We start from the raw sequence: 19,877 nt of genomic DNA on the forward strand, positions 1-19,877 counted from the left end.
AAAGCCTTCCCATGGGCCATGGTGGTGCAGAGAGGAGTGGGAGCGTGTCATGGCACAGCTCCAGACAGAACTTATTTGAGCCAAGAGTTTGTAGTTCCTTGGTTTTGCAAGACATGGTTCTTAGAGTTGAAATGCCTTGGCAGTGATAATGTCTAAAGTGGAAGCCAAGGTCAGTGACCTGAGATTGTTGACCTGAAGCTGAATGGGCCTGAGGTGCTAATGATGAGAGAAGCCAGGTCAAAAGGAGCAGTATCAAGAATCACAGAGAAGCTAAAAGAGAGAGGAAGGGCCTGGGGTTCAGGACTCAAGATTTCAATACCCTGTGCTCATCAGGTTATTTAAGTAGACCATGGAAATTCCAGTTTGTTCCAACTCACCATTTGACTGTTGACTGGTTTCATAGCTCTTCACAGTTAGAGATTTCCATCCCCTAATTTCATCCTTATTATTTTCTAAGGTCACTGTAAAATCTACAAGGTGGCAGAAACCTGCCTTTGTCTATAGCATGCATTAAATATCATTGAACCATATTTTAATATCTTGACTACTGACCCTTAATGACTTACTGAATAAAATCCAAAATTTTTTTGCCTGGGCATTCAGGGCTCTTCAGAATCCAATGCCATTTTTAGTCTAAATTGTATAACATTTTTTCTCCATATATTCTATGTTTCAGTCAATTTGGACAACTTAGTGGTCTCTTAAGGAAGCTAGATGGTGCAGCAGATAGAGCACTTAGGATGGAATCTGGAAGATCTGAGTCTTCCAATCCCATCCTCAGATACTAAGTAGGCTATGTGACCTTGGGCAAATCATTTAACCTCTGGCTGCCTCAGTTTTCTCATCCATAAAATGGGAGTAATAATAGCATCTACCTCATATGTTTGTTATGAGGACCTTATGAGATGACATTTGCAAAGTGCTTAAAACAGTGCATGGCACATAGTAGGAGCTTAATGTATGCTTATTTGTTCCTCCCTTTCTCTGTCACATGCTTCCTACCATTCTACCCCCATGCCTTCACATACATTTATGGTGCAGTGGAAAGAATGTTCCTTTAGAGTTAAGACAATCTAAACTAAAATCCTGGCTTTATTTGGATGAGCCTGCAATAGATGCTCAGTCTCTCTGGGCCTTAGTCTCCTTTTCTGAAAAATGAGGAGATGGGTTACATGACTATTGGATCCCTTCCAGAAGGGGAGGGAAGGCCGCTGAGTTTAATATCAGAGGACCCGAGTTTAAATGCCACCTCTCTCATTTATTATGTGGTCAACCATTTACTTCCTCTGAGCCTCAGTTTCCTTATTGGTAAGATGAAGGTGCAGGACTACATGGATATCAAGGTCCCCTTTAGCTCTAAATCTTCTGAAATCTCTGATCCTGGCATCTCTATTGAGACTGTTTCCTGTCCTTGGAAAGCTCTACACCCTGAATCTGTGCTCCTTGAAATCTTACCCATTGCAGAAATGCAAAGTGCCTGCCTGCCTTCCTGCTTGCCCTCAGGGAGCTCATAATCCAGCAGGACAACCCACCAGCTACAATAATCCTACACCAGCCCTTACTTTCATAGGTATGGGTACTGTCTCCATCCATGCAGACTACAACTCTTTCATGTTCTTCATGACTAGTCTCAAGGGGTTGCTGTGGCCACCCAAAGAATAGGGTGTATATGGACACCCACAGAGGACTGTGGCCCATCCTTTGATCATGGATCTCTCCTAACTAACCTAGGCTGCTCATAGGTGACAGGGAATCCCTTGCTATCCTGGACTGAAAACCTTTCAAGCTTGATAGGACTTTCCAGAACTTGAGCTACACCATCAGGTTCCTTAAGAACCCAAAATTATCTCAGCCTTATAATGAGGCATTAGAGGAAAACTTTAATTGAAGAATGGGTGAATACAAGAATGGTAATAATACAAAATGATATGAATGAGTCAGAGGTACAAAGGAATGTTCTGGGAGGTCTGATGAGAGTGGGGGATCTGGGAAGACTTCCTGCAGGAGGTAGCATTTGAGCTGAGCTTTATAAGCTGGGATTTCAACCGACAGAGATGGGGGAGAAAGCATTCCAGATAGAATTCTATTATCAATCTTAAACTCACATACATAAGTAACTAAGAGGTCATCTCTCATGACCCAGCCTGAATGGAATCCTCTTTATAAGTAAGGTTGCTTCTTTACTGACAGGTGATCATCTCTCAGTGAGGGGGACCCACTGCCGATGCTTTCTATGAAGACTCATGGCCTTCCCCCTTTATTTCTCCTTGAATATCCCCTAGTTTGTTAGGATTTGGTTCCACTGTATGCCTTGACAAGGAGAAAAGGAGGAAAATAGGATAGCAATTCAATTCAATTCAAACCAAGTCAAGTCAAGTAGCCTTAGAACCAGGAAGGCTTGAGTTCAAGTCCCACTACAAAATTTACTAGCTATATGACCATAGACAAGTCTTTTAATTTCTCTGTGCCTCAGTTTACTTATCTTCAAAATAGAGGAAATTAAGTATCTATCTCACAGGTTTAGTGTAAGGATCAAGTGAGATAATTTATGTAGTTATTTTCTAGCAGCACCCCCTTCCACTTTACACATTAATTATTTTTTGAGTGTAGAACAGCGTGTCTCTGCACACAGTACGCACCATATATCTGTTTGTCTATTTGAACTAAGTCATTATATGCCTCTACTCCTAGGTTGCATTCTAACATAGTTTGTCCAAAGGACCTGTGGTGGGGTGTTTGATATAGATGTGACTATCTAGCTATTTGCTAAATGACCCCTGAGGCAGCTAAATGGTGCAGTGGATAGAATGCCTGGCCTGGAGTCAGGAAGACTCTTCTTTGTGAGTTAAAATCTGTCCTCAGACACTTACTGGCTATGTGATCCTGGGCAAGTCACTTCACCCTGTTTGTCTCAGTTTCCTTGTTTATAAAATGAGCTGGAGATGGAAACGGCAACCCATGTTAGTACCTTTGTGAAGACAACCCCAAATGGAGTCACATAGAGTCAGACAAAAATGAACAACAATAACAAGTGAACCCTAAAACCTTATATTTTCCCAAGTGGTCTTTTTTCTTTTCCTTCCTTCCTTTGCTCACTGTCAGCTATGACTTTCTTTTTCTCTTTTCTTTTCTTTTTTTTTTGCTAATTCTTAATTACTATAAGAAATAAAATAATCTTCAAAGAATCAAAGAATCACAGAATTTTATAGTTGAAAGGGACCTCAGTGGTCTTCTTGTCCAACTCAAATTGGAAAATAGTTCTTTCTATAACATTCGATAAATGGACAACCAGTCTCTGCTTTCAGACCTCCAATGAGGGAGAAGTACTGTCTCCTGTACTTTTAGACAGCTCTCACTGACAGGAAATCTCCCCACTGCCCCACTCCATATCAAGGCACAATTTCCTTCTTTCCTTTACTCCTAGCTTTACCCTTGAGAGTCAAACAAAAATGTCTATTCCCTCTTCCCCATGACAGCCTTCAGGTATTTGAAGGCTGTCATTCGTGGCCTGCCCAACCTCTGCCCTACCTGAGTTCTCTGTCCTTTAAGCTAAATCTCCCCATTTTCCTCGGCCAATCCTCATATGACATGGACTCAAGACACTTTACCATCCAGGCAGCCCTCCTCTGCCTACTTCCCAGCTTATGAACGTCTTTCATAAATTGTTGTCTCCGAAACTGAACACAATACTCCAATGAGGTCTGACCAAGGAAGAGTACACTGTGACCATCATGTCCTTGTTTCAGGAAGCTAGGCCTCTCTTCATATAGTGTAACATTACAGCAACTTTTTTTGGCAATCAACTCATAATACTGACTTGTATGGAGTTTTCAGTCTAAATTCCCAGTGTTTTTTTTTTCTCTCTCCAGACAGAATACCATCTAAGAATGATGCCCTCATTGTATAATTGTGAAGTTGGGAGTTTTTTTTTGGACCCAAGAATGAGACTTTACATTGAACTTTATTGTATTTCATCTTATTAGATTCAGTCCAGAGCTTTCATTTGCCAAGTTCTCTTTGTATCCTTACCTTGCCATCCAAAGTGTTGGCTATCCTTCCCAGCTTTGCATCATTTTAATTTTTAATAGTCATGCCACATATGGCTGCATTCAAGTCACTAATAAAAATATTAAATAATGGAAGGCTAAGGAGTTAGCCTACAGACTTCCTGTTCAGTTGACGTTGAAATGCTCACTAATCCTCTTTGTATTTGCTCATTTGATCTGTTCTGAATTTGTCTAATTATAGTATCATCTAGCTCTTGTTTCTCATAAGAGGAGTATGAAATGGTGTATGAAATTGTTTTCTGACATCTGGGTAATACATATTGATAGCACTTATCTGATGTACTGGCTTAGTAATCCTGTCCATAAAATGATATAAGGTTAGTCTGGCATGACTTTCTTTTCGTGTTGACTCTTGGTCATTGTCTCATTTGAATGGTCATGGATCCTCCCCTAATGATCCATCCTAGGATTTCCTGGGATTGAAGTCAACTCACTTTATTACGGTTTTGATGTTCTTTCTTTTAAAAGAAAATGAGACTACATTTGCCCTTCTCTAGTCCTTTTCCAGTATCTATGACCTTTAAATATCACTGGCAGTGTCTTAGCCATTGATTAATCTGGGCTGGGGATCTGAATTTATCAAAGTCAATTAGGCACTCTCCTCCTGTGTCCTGGGTTACTTCAGGTATTAAATCCCTATTAGCCAATTCTGTTTCATCATTTCCAGAGTAACTAGTACTCTGTCTGGGAGAGAAAATAAAAACAAACAAAAAATTAAGCTGCTCCACCTTCTCCCTGTGGTCAGTTATCATCATCCCATGCAAGAATTTGTCCAATGCTGTTATAGATCCTATGAATCTATTTTTTTTCTTTTTTTTCTTTTTATTTATTTATTTTTTAATTTTTTTTCTATATGCTTTTGAGTTGAAAATTTTTTCTCCCTTTTTCTCCCCCCCCCACCCTCCCCAAGACGGTGCACAATCTGACATAGGCTTTACATTTACATACCCATTAAACATATTTTCACATTAGTGAAGTTGTAAGTAAAAATTAAAACCAATAGGAGGAAGCATCAGAAAGATGAAACAAAGCTCAACTGAAGGTAAAAATAAGAGAAAGCGATTCAACTTCCATAGTTCTTTCTTTGGATGTGGACAGCATTTTCCATCCCGAGGCCTCTGGAGATGTCTTAGATCCTCATAATGATAAGAAGGGTTCAGTTTAACATTCTTAGTCATTGCATAACGTGGCTGTTATTGTATACAAAGTCCTCTTGGTTCTGCTCACTTCACTCAGCATCAGACCATATAAGTCTTCCCAGGTTTTTCTAAAGTCAGCCTGTTCATCATTTCTTATAGAACAATAGTATTCCATTACATTCATATACCACAACTTGCTCAGCCATTCCCCAATGGATGGGCATCCTCTCAATTTCCAATTCTTTGCCACCACAAAAAGAGCTGCTATGAATATTTTTGTACATGTGGGTCCTTTTCCCGTTTGTTTGATCTCTTTGGGATAGAGCCCTAGAAGTGGTATTGCTGGATCAAAGGGTATGCACATTTTTGTAGCCCTTTGGGCATAGTTCCAAATTGTTCTCCAAAATGTTTGGATCATTTCACAACTCCACCAACAATGTATTAGCGTCCTATAAATCTATTTAGATCTATGATTAGATCTATTAGATCTCCTCTATGAACCAAATTAAATAATATACACAAAGTGCTTCATAAAACTTAGAGTGTTACTTAAATGTGGGCTATTCTAGAGATAGTATAGCTGAGTGGATAGAGGGCCAACCTTCAAGTCAGGAACACTTGGGTTTGTGTCCTTTCTCTTATGTAGCTGTGAGACTATGAGTATGTCACAACCTTTCTGTGCCCCAGAAAACACTATCAGAGAGAAGTTGTTGATTTGCATGGTTGGATGGCAGTTACCACACTGTCCAGGGAATTTATCACATTGGTGACATCACATGTCTGGAGTTAAAAAAAAAGTTCAATGAATATTTTTTAGCTCAAAACAATCACATGGTGTCTTGTCTATTATAACTTGTCTGTACACACTTACTAGGCTGGTCTTGGGACACCCAGTCCTTGAGCTAACTCTTGGGATAGAAGTGTGTGACATTTGTCTTTTGTGAGCCTTAGTGGTCCCCATCTACAAACCTATGCTTCGCAGGAACATAGATTCAGAGCTGGAAGAGAACTTGAAGGTCATCTAGTCTAGCTCTTTCTCTGTTTCTTTCTGTCTCTGTCTCTCTCTCTTTCCCTTTCTCTCTCTCTCATTCTGTCCATCCTTTCCCTCTTCCTCCTCCCGTCTCTCCCTTCCTCCCCTCTCTTTCTTTAATAGATGATGAAACTGAGGTCCAGAGTCCATACTTGACTCCTTTCTACCCCTGCTTATGTCCTACTGCCATACCCCTTCAGCACCCAAGGTTACATCTATACTACAAAGAGGCATCAGAGGAGGAAGTTTCTAGAGGGGGAGCCATAAATCCCTGTCTTCTCTCCATCAAAATGTCATTAAAAATTTTATTCACAACACCAAGGAAGTATGTTCTGATCTTAGGATTATTTGAGTCATCTCTCGTTTTCCTTGCTGTACTCAGCAACTTTTTTATGCCCTTTGGATCAGTTGCTGTATCCTACATGGCTGAAATGTGGGCCAAATGCTTGTGGGCTTGGTAGGGGGGTGGCGTAATAATAATAATAGCTAACATTGATATAGCATATTAAGGTTTGCAGAGTGTTTTGTGTCAGTTACCTCATGTGATGACCGTACTGATCCATACTGAAGCAGGTGCTGTTATCACCTCGTTTTACAGATGAGGAAACTGAGGGTGAGAGACCACATAACTTGTTCAGGGAGCCCCAGCAAAAAATGTCTGAGGGAGAATTTTAAAGCAGGTCTTCTGAGTCTGAGCTCAATATTCCATCTACTATGTTACCTACCTGCCTAAGGCAAAAGGTTAGGGGGGAAAAAAAACAGAAAGGAAAGTGGAAAAAGAACAATTTTACAGCATAATTTAAGGACATATAGTTGGGACAGTTAGGTGGCACAGTGGACAGAGTATAAGACCTGGAATTCGGAAGACCTGAGTTCAAATCTGGTCACAGACACTTATTAGCTGTGTGACCCTGGGCAAATCACTTAGCCCTGTTTGCCTCAGTTTCCTCATCTGTTAAATGGGGATGATAATAGCACCTATGTCCCAGGGTTGTTGTGAGGACCAAATGAGACCAAATGAGGCCAAATGAGGACCACACTGTAATGCGCTTAGCATAGTGCCTGGCACAGAGCAAATGCTATAGAAATGTTAGCTATTATTATCATCATTGTTGTTGTTATTGTTTTTATTATTGCTTCTAACTATCTCAACATACCCAAGAGTTGTGAGGCTATGACGCAAAGATTATAATATGGAAGGGTACTTAGAGGCTATCTAATTTCTCCTCCTCTCATTTAACAGAAGAGAACAAGGCCTAGAGAGACTGAGACTTACCTAGGGTCACACAGGTAGTAAGTGACAGAGGCCAAGCCTGTCCTGTGAAGCACAGATGAATTAGTGTGAAGCCTTGTGGAGGTGAACCTTGTCCATCACCTGTGTTCCACATGGATGGATGCGATATTTTACAGGATGGGAATAATTCCCAACTGGCTGATTCCAGGTGGCTCTGGTCACCTGGAAAGAGTCTCCTGTTGGTGCCTGCTAAGCCTCGGCCCCAAAGCAAAGGCAGCCAGAGTATTTCTGTGTTTTTAGAGTCAGGAAACAGGCCAGACTGACAGCTTGTCCTCCTCAGAGCAATAGTGCAAAGAACATTGGTTTTAGAATCAAAATATTTGGGGTTCAAAGCATAGTTCTGGGGCTTACTCTGTTGCCTGGGCTAGTTTTCCTCATCTCTAAATTAGGGATACTTCATAGACCCATAGAATATTAGATTCAGAGCTGGACCAAAACTCTGAGGCCACTTACCACTCTACTCCCTTCTTTTTTATTTTAAACTTTTTTTTAAATCTTCTATTTAAAAAACATTATCAGATGTTTAGTTTCTCTCCCTTCTACTCCACAATTTAAAATAAAAAAAATACCATTGCAACTAAAATGCATGGTCAAACAAACAAATTCCCGCATTGTCCATGTCCAAAAATGTGTGTCTTACTCTTCATCTGGAGCCATCCATCTCTGTCAGGAGGCGGGCAGTGGAGTTCATTCTCAGTCTTCTGGAATAATTATTATCACCAGCCCCTTCTTTTTATAGATGAGCAAACTGGGGAGCAGAGGGGTTAGCTTACTTGCCCAAGGTGACACAGTTGTGTACACTTACCTACCTTACAGAATCCTTGTTAACTGAGTGCTTTGAGAACCATAGCACAGTCTAGAAATCAATGTGAGCTCTTTCTCAGACCAATGGGCTGCGATAGAATCAAATCTTCTCCAGTTTCACATCCACTTCAAGTCTCCATTGCATTCTTCTAACTGCTCTGATGGCCCTGTTTAGGGCCTTCGGACCATCTGCCATCTATCTCGGTTCTGTGTCTACCTTTCTGCTTCTCGAAAAGTCTGGGCTTGTCCACAGCAGCAAGAGCCAACGTTTATTAAGCCCTGCTAGGATTCAGAAACCTTGCCAGACTCTGGAGATGCAAGGATGAGGGACAAATGATCACTGCCCTCCAGGCACTTACAAGTCAGGCATATTTCCAAATAGTTGTGATATGGGTTGAAGTTGACTCCATGAATAGAAGGGCCCATGCCAAGAGGAGACAGCACAGTGTGTGTGTGTGTGTGTGTGTGTGTGTGTGTGTGTGTGTGTGTGTGTGTGTGTGTGTGTGATGGGGAGAGCTCTGAATTTGGAATCAGCAAAGATCTGAGTTCAAATCCTGTCTCATTCACTGGCTGTCTGTGTGAACATGAGGCAAACTACATAACTTAAACCTCAGTTTTCTCCTCTGTAAAATGGGAATAGTAATGGCCATAGCATTTACCTAACAGGATTGTTTATACAAACAGAATGAGATAAAAAGCCTGGACAATACTTTTTCTTTTTTTAAGTCATTTTGACATTATTTTTTTTAATTTTGAATTTCAAATTCTCTTCCTCCCTCTAATCTCTCCCCCATCCATTGAGAAGGCAAGCAATATAATGCTCCTTATACATGTGAAGCCATGGAAAACATATTTCCACATTAACAGGGCAATGCACTTTCAAGAGTGCTGAACATGCAATTGAGAAATACCCAACGACTGGTCCTGCAACTGACAATTCTAGTTGAGTGATGATGGACAAGTCATTTTACCTCTTGGCGGAATGGGGCCATTAATAATATTAGTGCCCACCTCACAGGGTTGTTGTGAGACTCAAAGAAACAATGTTTGTCAAGTGATTGCAAACTTTGGATTATTGTGTAAATGTCAACAATGAGTGTATGTACAGTGCTCAGTAAACCTTAAAGTATTCTATCCATGCCAAGTGTTATTATACAAGGAGGGTGGGGTCATGCCTGGCTAGGATTCTAGCTGTAGAAGACTTCTAAAGTGAAGGTCATATAGGATGGGAAAGATGACTGAGGGAGAAACAGGATTTGAGTCTAGGTCCACTGTGACCGCACTTGCATTGTAGAAATTAGCAAACCTTGTCACAGTTTGGACGTGGATTCTTAGGTTTAGAGTCTGGGTCATGGAACTTTGCACATAGTAGGTGCTTAATAAATGCATGCTATGTTGGATGGTGGCTCTAAAGTTTGGCTCTAAGTGATTTAAGAGACTTCTTCATTTGGCAAATGAGATTAGAACTATTCTCTGTGCAATTAAATTTGTGTCATTTCATTAAATAACAATGGAACAAACCTGGGTTCTATTGGTGGCTAGTGTCTCGAGCTTCTGATTGTCCTTGATTTCTGGAAATAAGTGAGTCATCTGATTTTGTGGTGTAATTTTCAGTTAAATAGATGAATTGACCCTTAGATTCCAGTTTAGACCTTCTGTTGGCATGGCCTCCTTCTGTGCAGAAGATACTCGAATGAGGGCCCAACCTACTGCTGTAAAGGGCCCTTGTTTTCTATAGTTTGCTGAGCGTGGATCTCTCTCTGAGGTTTCCCCAGTTTTGGCGAGTACAGCCAGGCGTTGTTGTAATTCTCCCTCAAGGATGGCTGATGACAGATGAATGGCAGGCTGAATTCAAATTGATCAAAATAGAGCTGCTAAGAGACTGAATAGGAACAAAACATTTGCCATCTATGAGATGCTTCTGCTTTTTTCATTATTAAAGAACTTTAAATGCCCAAAGGCTTAGTCATAAGGTACATAGATGAACATGGGGAAGTTTATGAGGTTAAAGGGTCCAAGGTCACAGGAAATGGGATAGGTGAAATTTGACTAGGAGTGTGTGTGTGTGTGTGTGTGTGTGTGTGTGTGTGTGTGTGTGTGTGTGTGTGTGTAGGTTAGGACAAAAATTGGTTTAAGGGGGAAATGCAATGCTAGTTATTTTAAATGCAATGCTGGTTATTTTAAAAACCACCCTGGTACACATAAGACACAAAAAATATTGTAGAGGAAAGCTTCTAGCATGTTGGGCAATAATATCTGCAATCCAAATAGTGTCCAAAAGTTTTGCAAAATGCTTCACCGTGGTATAATGACCTAGAAAACTGGAGTCAGAGGAATTGGGTTTAACTCTCAGATCTGCAATTTTCTAGCTCCGTGACCTTGGGAAAGTCATTAAACCTCAATGAGGCTCTCTTTCCTCATCTGTAAAAGGAAGTAGCTGAAGTAAATCACTTTTACAGCCTTTTGTAGCTCTAAACATATGATACCATGATCCACCATGTAAGGTAGGCAGGAATATATTATTGTCAGCTCTGCTTTATGATGATGAAACTGAGGGTCAGAGTGGTTGTAAATTATTTCTAATCATACATTAGGAAGGGCAAAAAATGTGATTTGAATTAAGGGCTTCCTGACTCCAGATGCAACACTCTATCCATTATACACACTGTCAAAATAGATCTTTTGTGTAAGATTATTATTATTTATAACAATAATAACTTTCATGTACTGTTTTAAGGTTTGTAAAGCACTTTACAAATATCTCATTTGATCCTCACCAAAAACAAAAATAAACCCTCGGGGATCTTTGCTATTTTCACCTCCATTTTACAGATAAAGAAGCTGAGGCACAGAAAGATTAAGTGACTTGCCTAGTGTCACTTAGCCAGTAAGCATCTGAGGCTTGATTTGAACTCAATTCTTCCTGATTCACTGTCTAGTGCTATATCCAGTGGGCCATATACCTTAGGGAGAACATGACCCAGAATTCCACAGGATAGGAAGTCATGCCACAGTTGTTATTTGTGCTTTTGGAGGACTTACTCATACCAATGAGGTTGGAGAGTTCTTGAAGTTTCCAAGTATAGAATTTCAAAATCAAATGGTCATTCTAACAATATACAATTAATCAGAAAGAATTCATCTGATTCCCCATGCCCCCTTCTCGTGTCTCCTTTTGGAGATAGAAAAAAAAGTGTTGAATTTCTCCTACTTTGGTAAGCAGCAATTGTGGATGACACACTCTCCTACTATTATTCTTTTATTTTCAATATTCCATAAATTATGATGCAGAAATACATTTTTCCTTTTTGTTATTGAATAAAAATATTGTGATTTAAGTTCATCTCTGGTGGGCTTCCTGAAAATGTTCCAGGGACAGTTCCTGGGGCTTACAGAAGAGCAGATGTGATATACATTTTATCTTGTACTCATATAATCTTGATTTCTGCTAGGTCTCTATGTTTTGGAAGACTTTCTTTCTCTTGTTCCTTCTAATTTCACTCATAGGAGATTATGAGTATTTGCTATAGCAGCATCTACTAATTTTTTTTTCCTTAAATTTCTTTGGATCAGTACTTTCTCCAGGCAATTTTGGACTCAGGTTTTATCTGTGAAAATGCCGTAATTCCATTACAATCTATTTGTCAAATTTTCAAGGATATTTTGAGGGTCGCATTTGCAGGAGAAGGATTTGTTTTATCAGTCCATAAAAGAGAACTTCTCTCTTTAATTCTAGCTGTCAAATCCAGTCTTGCTAGGTATCCTATAAGTGCTAAATTTTTGCAGCCTGCCATAATACATTGCTATTTCTACTGTTTCTTATCATGATCTTTATTGATCAGTAAACCCAGGTGCTTCAAGGATAACCTGTCTCTAATCATTGGTGGCAATGATCTTGTATCGACTTGCCATCCTAAATCTTTCTTTATGAAAACAAATTCTAGTTATGAGCAGCATTATTATTTCCATCATTCTCATTAAAATGTAGCTGAAATATTAACTTATTTTCTAGGAAGCCTTTCCTGATCCTCACATCCTGGCCATGATGAGCTTACCCCCAAGGGCTTCATAACATTCACTCTTCACTTTATTCTTCTCTGTTGTATGAAGATGCTCAGAGATTCAGTTTAGAGCTGGAAGACACCCCAGTGGCTATCTAGCATTATTCTTCATTTTTTATTGTTGTTTCAGTCATGTCTGACTCTTCATTACTCCATTTGGGGTTTTCTTAGCAAAAATACTGGAGTAGTTTGCCATTTCCTTCTCTAGCTTATTTTACAGATGAAGAAACTGAGGCAAAGAGTGGTAAGTGATTTTGCCCAGAGTCACACAGATAGTACATGTTCAAGGCTGGATTTGACCTCAGGTCTTCCTGGCTCTAGGCCCAGGGCTTTAGCCATTGACCACTCAGCTACCCAATCCTTCCTTTTACAGATGAGGAAACTGAGGACCAGAGAAGTTGAGTGATTTACCCAGTATCTCACAGGCATTAAATGTCAGAAGTGAGATTTGAAATGAGGACATCTGTGTCCAAATTCTACACTCTTTAGACTACCTCACCCTGCACATTAGAATTTTCTACATGTTTTCCCACTACTAAATTGTAAAATTCATGAAGGTAGGTAAACTTCATATTCCACACAAAACTTTGCACACTGATTCACACATATCAGGGTTTTCTTTTGTTTTTGGCTGGGCCCTGAGTAAGCAGATGATTTAATGGATTTCCTAATGATATATTCTCTCTCTCCCTCTCTCTCTCTCTCCCTCTCTCTCTCTCTCTCTCTCTTCCTCCCTCCCTCCCTCTCTCTCTCTCTCTCTCTCTCTCTCTCTCTCTCTCTCACTCTCTCTCTGTCTGTCTGTCTCTGTTTTTCTTTCTTTTTTCTCCCCTGATCTTTTCTCTTCATTCCCTCAATCTTTTCTTTTCTCCCTTCTCCATATTCTCTCCTCTACCTCACCTTTCCCTTCTTCTCTTTTCTAGATATCCGTGGGTTGCAGAGCTTTCTGGACCAGGCCTCCAGATTGGGGCTTGATGTATCTTTACAAAAGGTGGACAGGAATATCAGCCGGGTATTCACCAGCCTCTTTACCACCATGAAGACTGAGGAACTAAATCGCTACCGGGATACCCTACGTCGGGCAATCCTGCTGCTTAGTCCTCATGGGGCCCAGACATTCATCAATGAGGTCAGTGAGTCAGTTTATTTGTCATAGAATGTGGTAGAACTTGGCCAGGTGAGATTCTGGACTTGGAATTCCACTGCCAGGAGTTTTTCTTGGGGTTGTTTTTCTTCTTGATTGTGAGGCTCAGACTGCCTTGGGTCTGCTGGCTGTTTGAGGTGCAGCAAGAGATGGGACTGATATTCATCATCATACAACCTTGGGGGCACCAAACTTCGTTCTCTAAGCGTGTCTTTGTTTTCACTTTGAAATGCTATGTTGTCGTGAACCTTGATAGTGCTGGGGCACCCAGAACATTTTAATCTGTTTTAGAAACAGAGAAGTTTGCTGTACTCAAGACCTCTGTGATGTTAGTGGTGTCTGTGACGTGGCACAGTGAAATTGTTTCAAAGGTCAGGGGGGCCCTTTCCTTCCTTCTCTCACCTCCCAGTTCCACACATTCCTTCCTCCCACTACTTCGAGATCTATCAAAAAACAATTATTCTCAAAATTGTCTCTGATGTTGATAGCTACCCTATTGAGAGACACACTTTCAGCCTGTCTTAGCACACCAAAATGGTACATCTGTCGATCCTGGCAAGGTGACAAATTGTGCTTGTATTTATTTTTTGGTTCCTGAGGCTACTTATTTATTTACTTAATATTAGGGTCAATTTTAATGACTCATTTGGTTTAAGAGCCTCCAGTACTTACGGAAATTATCACATAAGTAAACAGATCATTGAGTTGAGACTAGAAGAGTCAATATACAAGCATGCTCTACTATTATATTGATGGATGAGGGGGTCAGTTGATGGAGGATATGGACAAGATGACTAAAGTTAGCTTAGTTGTTGTTTAAGTGTTGAGTTCCACTAAATGCACAAATAAGGGCAATGGATTTCTCTAGTCCGTGCTGGGCTTTTTACAGATCTACCCATTTTCTCTTTCCTCTTTCTGTCAAGCTCCATTGAGCTGTCTCTGGAGGCTGTTTTCTACCATGGACCGAATTTTCTAGCCTGTCTTGGGCAGCTTGGTTGGCATTGGTTTTTATGTCAACTTTGTGAAGAGGGTCTAGAAAGGAGATGCATTTTGCTCAAATGCCATTTGCTATTTCACCAGCAAATGTGAAAAACTTTGACTTTGCAATCATTGGGTGGTTGTTTTCTGCTTTTCAAAATGTTAACTGCAAAGCCAGTGTCAGAAGAGATAAAACCTCATAGCCTATTGAATTCTGAAACACCACCCATTTGGAAAGGCTGATAAAGGGGAGGGAGAAAAGTGAAAGCTTAATAAAGTTCTGGGCAGTGATAATATGACACCGAGGACAGACAGTAAGTGTATTAATAATCATCTGCAATATGCATCTTCCTTAACTAAAACTTTAGACCATTAAGTGACCCCTGGGGTGAGTCACTTTAAATGGAAACTTAAAAACATGGCCTCAGGGTTTCAGATGGGCACATGAGAAATAAATTATGGTGGATTATAAACAGACATTCTCTTTTTTATTAAGTCATTTTATCCCTGCTCTATGTTAAGAGTCCTGGAAGTTATACAGGCAAATATCACCTAATAGGAATAATTGTTTCCATGAAAATATAATGTTGGATAAAGTAATTTTATAAAGATGAATGAGTTTTGTAAGAACAAAGGAGAGTTGAATAAATGAATTGCTGATGAGAAAGCCTTCTCCAAGTGTCTTTTAGGAGCCAAACACCGCACCAAGTGCTGAGAATAAAGATAGGAAAAGCTAGATAGTCTCTGATCAAGAAGCTCACGTTCTAACTGGGAGAGACACCACAAAAGAGGCCCACCTGCAGGGCAGATAGAAAGAGCCAGAAGGCCTAAGGGTTCCATGTTGGGGGTGGGGGATGGCAAGATTTAGAGGGCTTGAGATTAGAGGTGATCACCTTGAAACCTGGGACTGGGCTGTTTTTCCACTTTCTTTGCATTCCCAATATTTTGGCTCATAGTAGGCATTTAATAAAAGCTAGTTGACTGAATGACAGAATAAAGAATGGGGGGAATTGGAACTCAGAGCTTCAGTAATCTAACTGATGTTTTGAGTTGGAGGTGAGGGAGACTAGGAATGTCCTGGCCTAAAGGTGGTGTGTGTGTGGGCCAACTGGAGACGTCTCTAGCAAGCTCCAGGCACACATTGCATATAGAAAGAGGAATCTCCCCTGATAGAGGACAGATTTCTCTTTGGCTCTAGTATCTCCAGCATGTATCACGGGGGCTGAACCACAGGAGGTACTTATTAATGGTTTGGTGATTGAGTTGAAGCCCCTCTGAAGGCCAAGCAGAATTCTAACAGGCAGAGATATAGAAGGAGTGCTTGGGAAACAGATGGCCTATGTGAAATCATGGAAGCTGGAGAAAGCAGAATGAAATCAAGCATATGAAAGTAACCCATTTTATCTAGAGGGAGGGGGAGAAATTGATGTGAGACCATGCTGAGCCCTTGGGGAAGGGCATGAGAGAAGAGAGAGCAAGGGATGAGTTGGCTTAGTCTCAGGGCATAGAGATAGAAATGTTGGCTATGGTATGGGATAGCTCAATTGTGATTTCTAAACGATTTCTTGCCAGAGTAAAGTATTATTTGGGATATACTGTGACACCTGTTGTGAACACTTCTTTTGCATTTTTTGAGCAGGGAGAACAAGCAAAGACCTCATTAGGAATTAGGAAACCCAGAGCGACTTAATGGTATCAAATTAAAGGTATCCTAGGTCTGTTCCTCAGATCATGCTTGATTTATAGATGTTTTCAGAACAGTCGATTTTTTCCCGGCACTTTCTGTTACTTGTACAGTTCTCCACAGATGTGGAAATGCAGTTACTATGAGCCACTGCAAAGGCTACCCAGCTGAAGCCGAGCGGCAGGGTGAACTGTCACTAACCCAGCCCATCTTACATGCCCTGGGACTTGTCCTGTGTACTTAATGTTAAGAAAGAGGTCTCAGAATAACTTGAGGACAGAACTGGGAACAATTCTTGGCTTCCATTAGATACAAAAAAAGACATCAGTCTACCAGAACAGCCTCCCAGCCAGGTTACAAAAGTGATGAAAGGAATGGAGGGCATGCCCTGAGAAGGGGATCAGAGCATTCTGGGACTGAGAGGAAAGGTAATTGAAGGGGAAGTAAAGAGCTGCTGAGAGTGGGAGAGGGTAGGGCTTGAAAGAGAGATTTCTGATTTTCAAGAGGGCAGGGGCCTTATAAAAGGTGGGTGGGTCACCTAGGACATGAAAGAGAAGTAGGGGGTTGGCATATTTTCATGAAGACAGTTGTGCCTTGAGGCCATAGCAGGGAGAAAGTCACCATCAGGGGCCGCGTATATCTCATTCCTTGATGATAAAGAACTGAAGAAATAAGAGAGGGCCATCTCACACTCAGAAAAGGAGTTCCTAAGGGGTCTGATCCAAGACCTGTTTCCTTTTAACATGGGTAATATAGGGCTGTGGCCACTCTTTGGAGCTCACTCATAGGTCGTTTTGGTTTCCCAAAGTGCTGAATTTGTTTAAAAATCAGCTTCCCAACCTGACCTTATGGGAAACTGACTGCAGCCAGTTTTTTCAGCCTTATCTCACCCTACCCCCTTTATGACTATATGTGGCAGTCATGCTTAGAATGATATCACAGACTTATAGAGAGACGCATCTTAAAGGTCATGAAGTCTAACCCCATCATTTTTAGGTGAGGAAACAAGAAGCTATATGACTTACCAAGGGTTGCATAGGTGGTGACTAAGCTGGGATCTCAAACTGACTCCAGGCCCAGTGTTTTACCTACTGCACTGCACTTCCTATATTCCTAGAGACCGTCCTGTCTTCTTGTATTTCCATGCACTCTTTCCTTTTTTTCTGTCTGGAGAAAATCTCCTCTTCCTTCAGAAGCCCAGTTCAGAAGTCACCTAATCCATTGAGTTTTCTCCCCTCCCCTATTTAAAAAGAATTTCTCATATTTCTTCATCTGGTTCTGGTTTCATTCCTTTGCTTCTATAAGTATTATCTTGCACCATATTTATCATATCCTCCATATTCATTTATAAGCTCATTGGGAAGAGGAAGTGTATTGACTTTGATCTTAGCACCCCCAGGGCCTACCTCAGTGTTATGTGCTTAGCATTTAGTACTTTTCAAACAAATGAGTAGAAAGAAGAATGCAGCTCAAATGGGGAAACCATTATTAAGTGCATTTTTATGTGTGAGATGCCATGCAAGATATCTAATTGTGAAGACAAGTATGAATACAACAGGTCATTTCATCTCCTACTCAAAAACTTCCAATGACTCCCTATTGCCCCCAGGATAAGATATTTTTGTTTGGCATCCAAAGTTCTTCCCAGTCTGGCTCAGCCCATTTTCCCAGGCTTATTACACCTTATTCACCTTCACACATTCTATATAGAAGCTGGCCTACTGGCTATGACTTGCATTCAATATTCTATCTGCCATTGCCAGGCTTTAGCACAAGCTACCCTTCATGCCTGAAATTTATTTCTACCTCACCAGTGCCTTATAGAATAACTAGCTCCTTTCAAAACTCAAGTGCTACCCCATAAAGCTTTTCTTGGTCCCCTCAGATATTAATGCCTCTCCCTAAATTGCTTTTCTACTGACACTATAGACATATACACAATACATAGATGGGTGTATTTATGCATGTAAATATGTGATACACATACATGTGTATATGCATATATAAGTATACACATATATGTACATGTTATGTGCCCTCTCCCCAGTAAGGAGAAGTAAGATTATTTTTCTTTTTTTTAAAATCTTTTTTGTATTAAATGCCAAAGATGGTGTCTGGCATACATTAGGAATAAATAAATGCTAGGTGATTGATTGATTATTGAGTCAAGCATGACTCTATGGTTCATAAGATCAAAAATGTACGACTAGTGGGGGGAATTTAGAAGCCATCTAGTACTAGTCTTTCATTTGCCAATGAGGAAAGTGAGACACAAAGAGATTGGGATTTAGCCTAAGAGATGGAGTCAGGATTTGTACCTAGATCCCCTAGCTCCAAATACAGCTAACTATCTCCACCATACGATGATTACTCTATGGTTTTGAGCTTAAGTTATTGGAGAAACTATAACAACAAAATAGGGAAGTTGAATATATTTTTTGGGAGAGGGGAGGGCTGATGAGGTCAGTGTTAGACATATTGAGCATAAGGAATCAGTAAGATGTTAAGGTAGAGTTGTTCTGTAGGAGAATTTGAAATGGGAATCCAGAACTCAGAGGTAGAGCTCAGAGCTAGAGATAATCCTAAGAATCATCCAAGGAAATTGATCATTGAAAGTGTGGGGTAGATGAGATCCGCAAGGGATGAAGGAAAAAAAGAAATTTTGATGCCAAATAAAGCATTGGGGTGCAGCCAAGGAGTTAGGCAAACAGAGGTTAAGTGACTTCCTCAGGGTCACACAGCTAGTAAGTGTCTGAGGCCAGATTTGAACTCAAGAAGCTGCATCATCCTGACTCCAGGCCCGGCACTTTATCCACTTTGCCACCCTGCCGTCCCAAATAAGTAACCTCTCCATGCTGCCGACTCCATTCAAATAAATTTCCTCTGGACTAGGGTTTCTTAATCTGAGATCCAACGATGCTCAAGGGTCCCATGAATAGATTTCAGTGAGTTTGTGAACTTCAGTTGGAAAGAAATACATCTTTATTTTCTCTAACCTCTAGCTGAAATTTGGCATTGCCTTCAATTAAGAATTTATTAATTTATTACTTTATTTATTATTCATTATGATTAATTATTAATTTTATTGATATATTTTACTTTTATATAGCCAGAATTTCTCCCAGTATTCCTCAATTCCCCCTCCCAAAGAGAAATTCCATGTAACAAATATTATTTTTAAAGAAACTAAAAGAGGAAATTCAGCAAATCTGATTAATACACTGGAAAAGTCTGAAAACATGTACAGCGTTGCATGCCTGCTAACTAGTGACATTGACCTTGCTGTTTCTCATATAAGGCACTCTTGCTAAACCCGGGCATTTTTACCGGTTGATTCTCCTGCCTAGAGTTCTCTTCTGCCTCATCTCTTCCTCTTAGCTTCCCCAATTTTGTGCAAGTTTCTGTCTCACCTTCTGCAGAAAGTCTTTCCTGGTCCTGTTTAACCTTAGTCTATTTCCCTTTGTTGTTTATTTCCATTTCCTTCTGTTTATATTATCTTTGTAAATAGCTGTTTGCATTTTTTCTCCTTTATTATATTGTGAGCTCCCTGAGAGAAGGGGCTATTTTTGCCTTTCTTTGAATCCCTAGCATTTAGAATAGTGTCTGGCACATAGCAAATCCTTATTAAATGCTTCTTGACTGACTGGCTGAATGACCTCCCATCTCTGTAACAGAGTGA

At 40.4% G+C, this 19,877-nt stretch overlaps 1 protein-coding gene across 3 annotated transcripts in view; it reads left to right on the plus strand.

Moving 5' to 3' along the window:
• Positions 1-19,877, plus strand: part of GRID1 (glutamate ionotropic receptor delta type subunit 1) — a 1,087,219-nt gene that overhangs the window by 524,628 nt on the left and 542,714 nt on the right. For all 3 annotated transcript variants that reach the window (XM_020994606.2, XM_078150776.1, XM_078150775.1), the window contains exon 4: positions 13,316-13,521. In XM_020994606.2, coding sequence (XP_020850265.1) covers positions 13,316-13,521 — 206 coding nt within the window. The remainder of the gene's footprint in view (positions 1-13,315; positions 13,522-19,877) is intronic.

Source organism: Phascolarctos cinereus, unplaced genomic scaffold (assembly GCF_003287225.1).
Source record: "Phascolarctos cinereus isolate Bilbo 61053 unplaced genomic scaffold, phaCin_HiC Scaffold_3;HRSCAF=262, whole genome shotgun sequence".
In the NCBI taxonomy this organism is placed as follows: Eukaryota; Metazoa; Chordata; class Mammalia; order Diprotodontia; family Phascolarctidae; genus Phascolarctos; species Phascolarctos cinereus.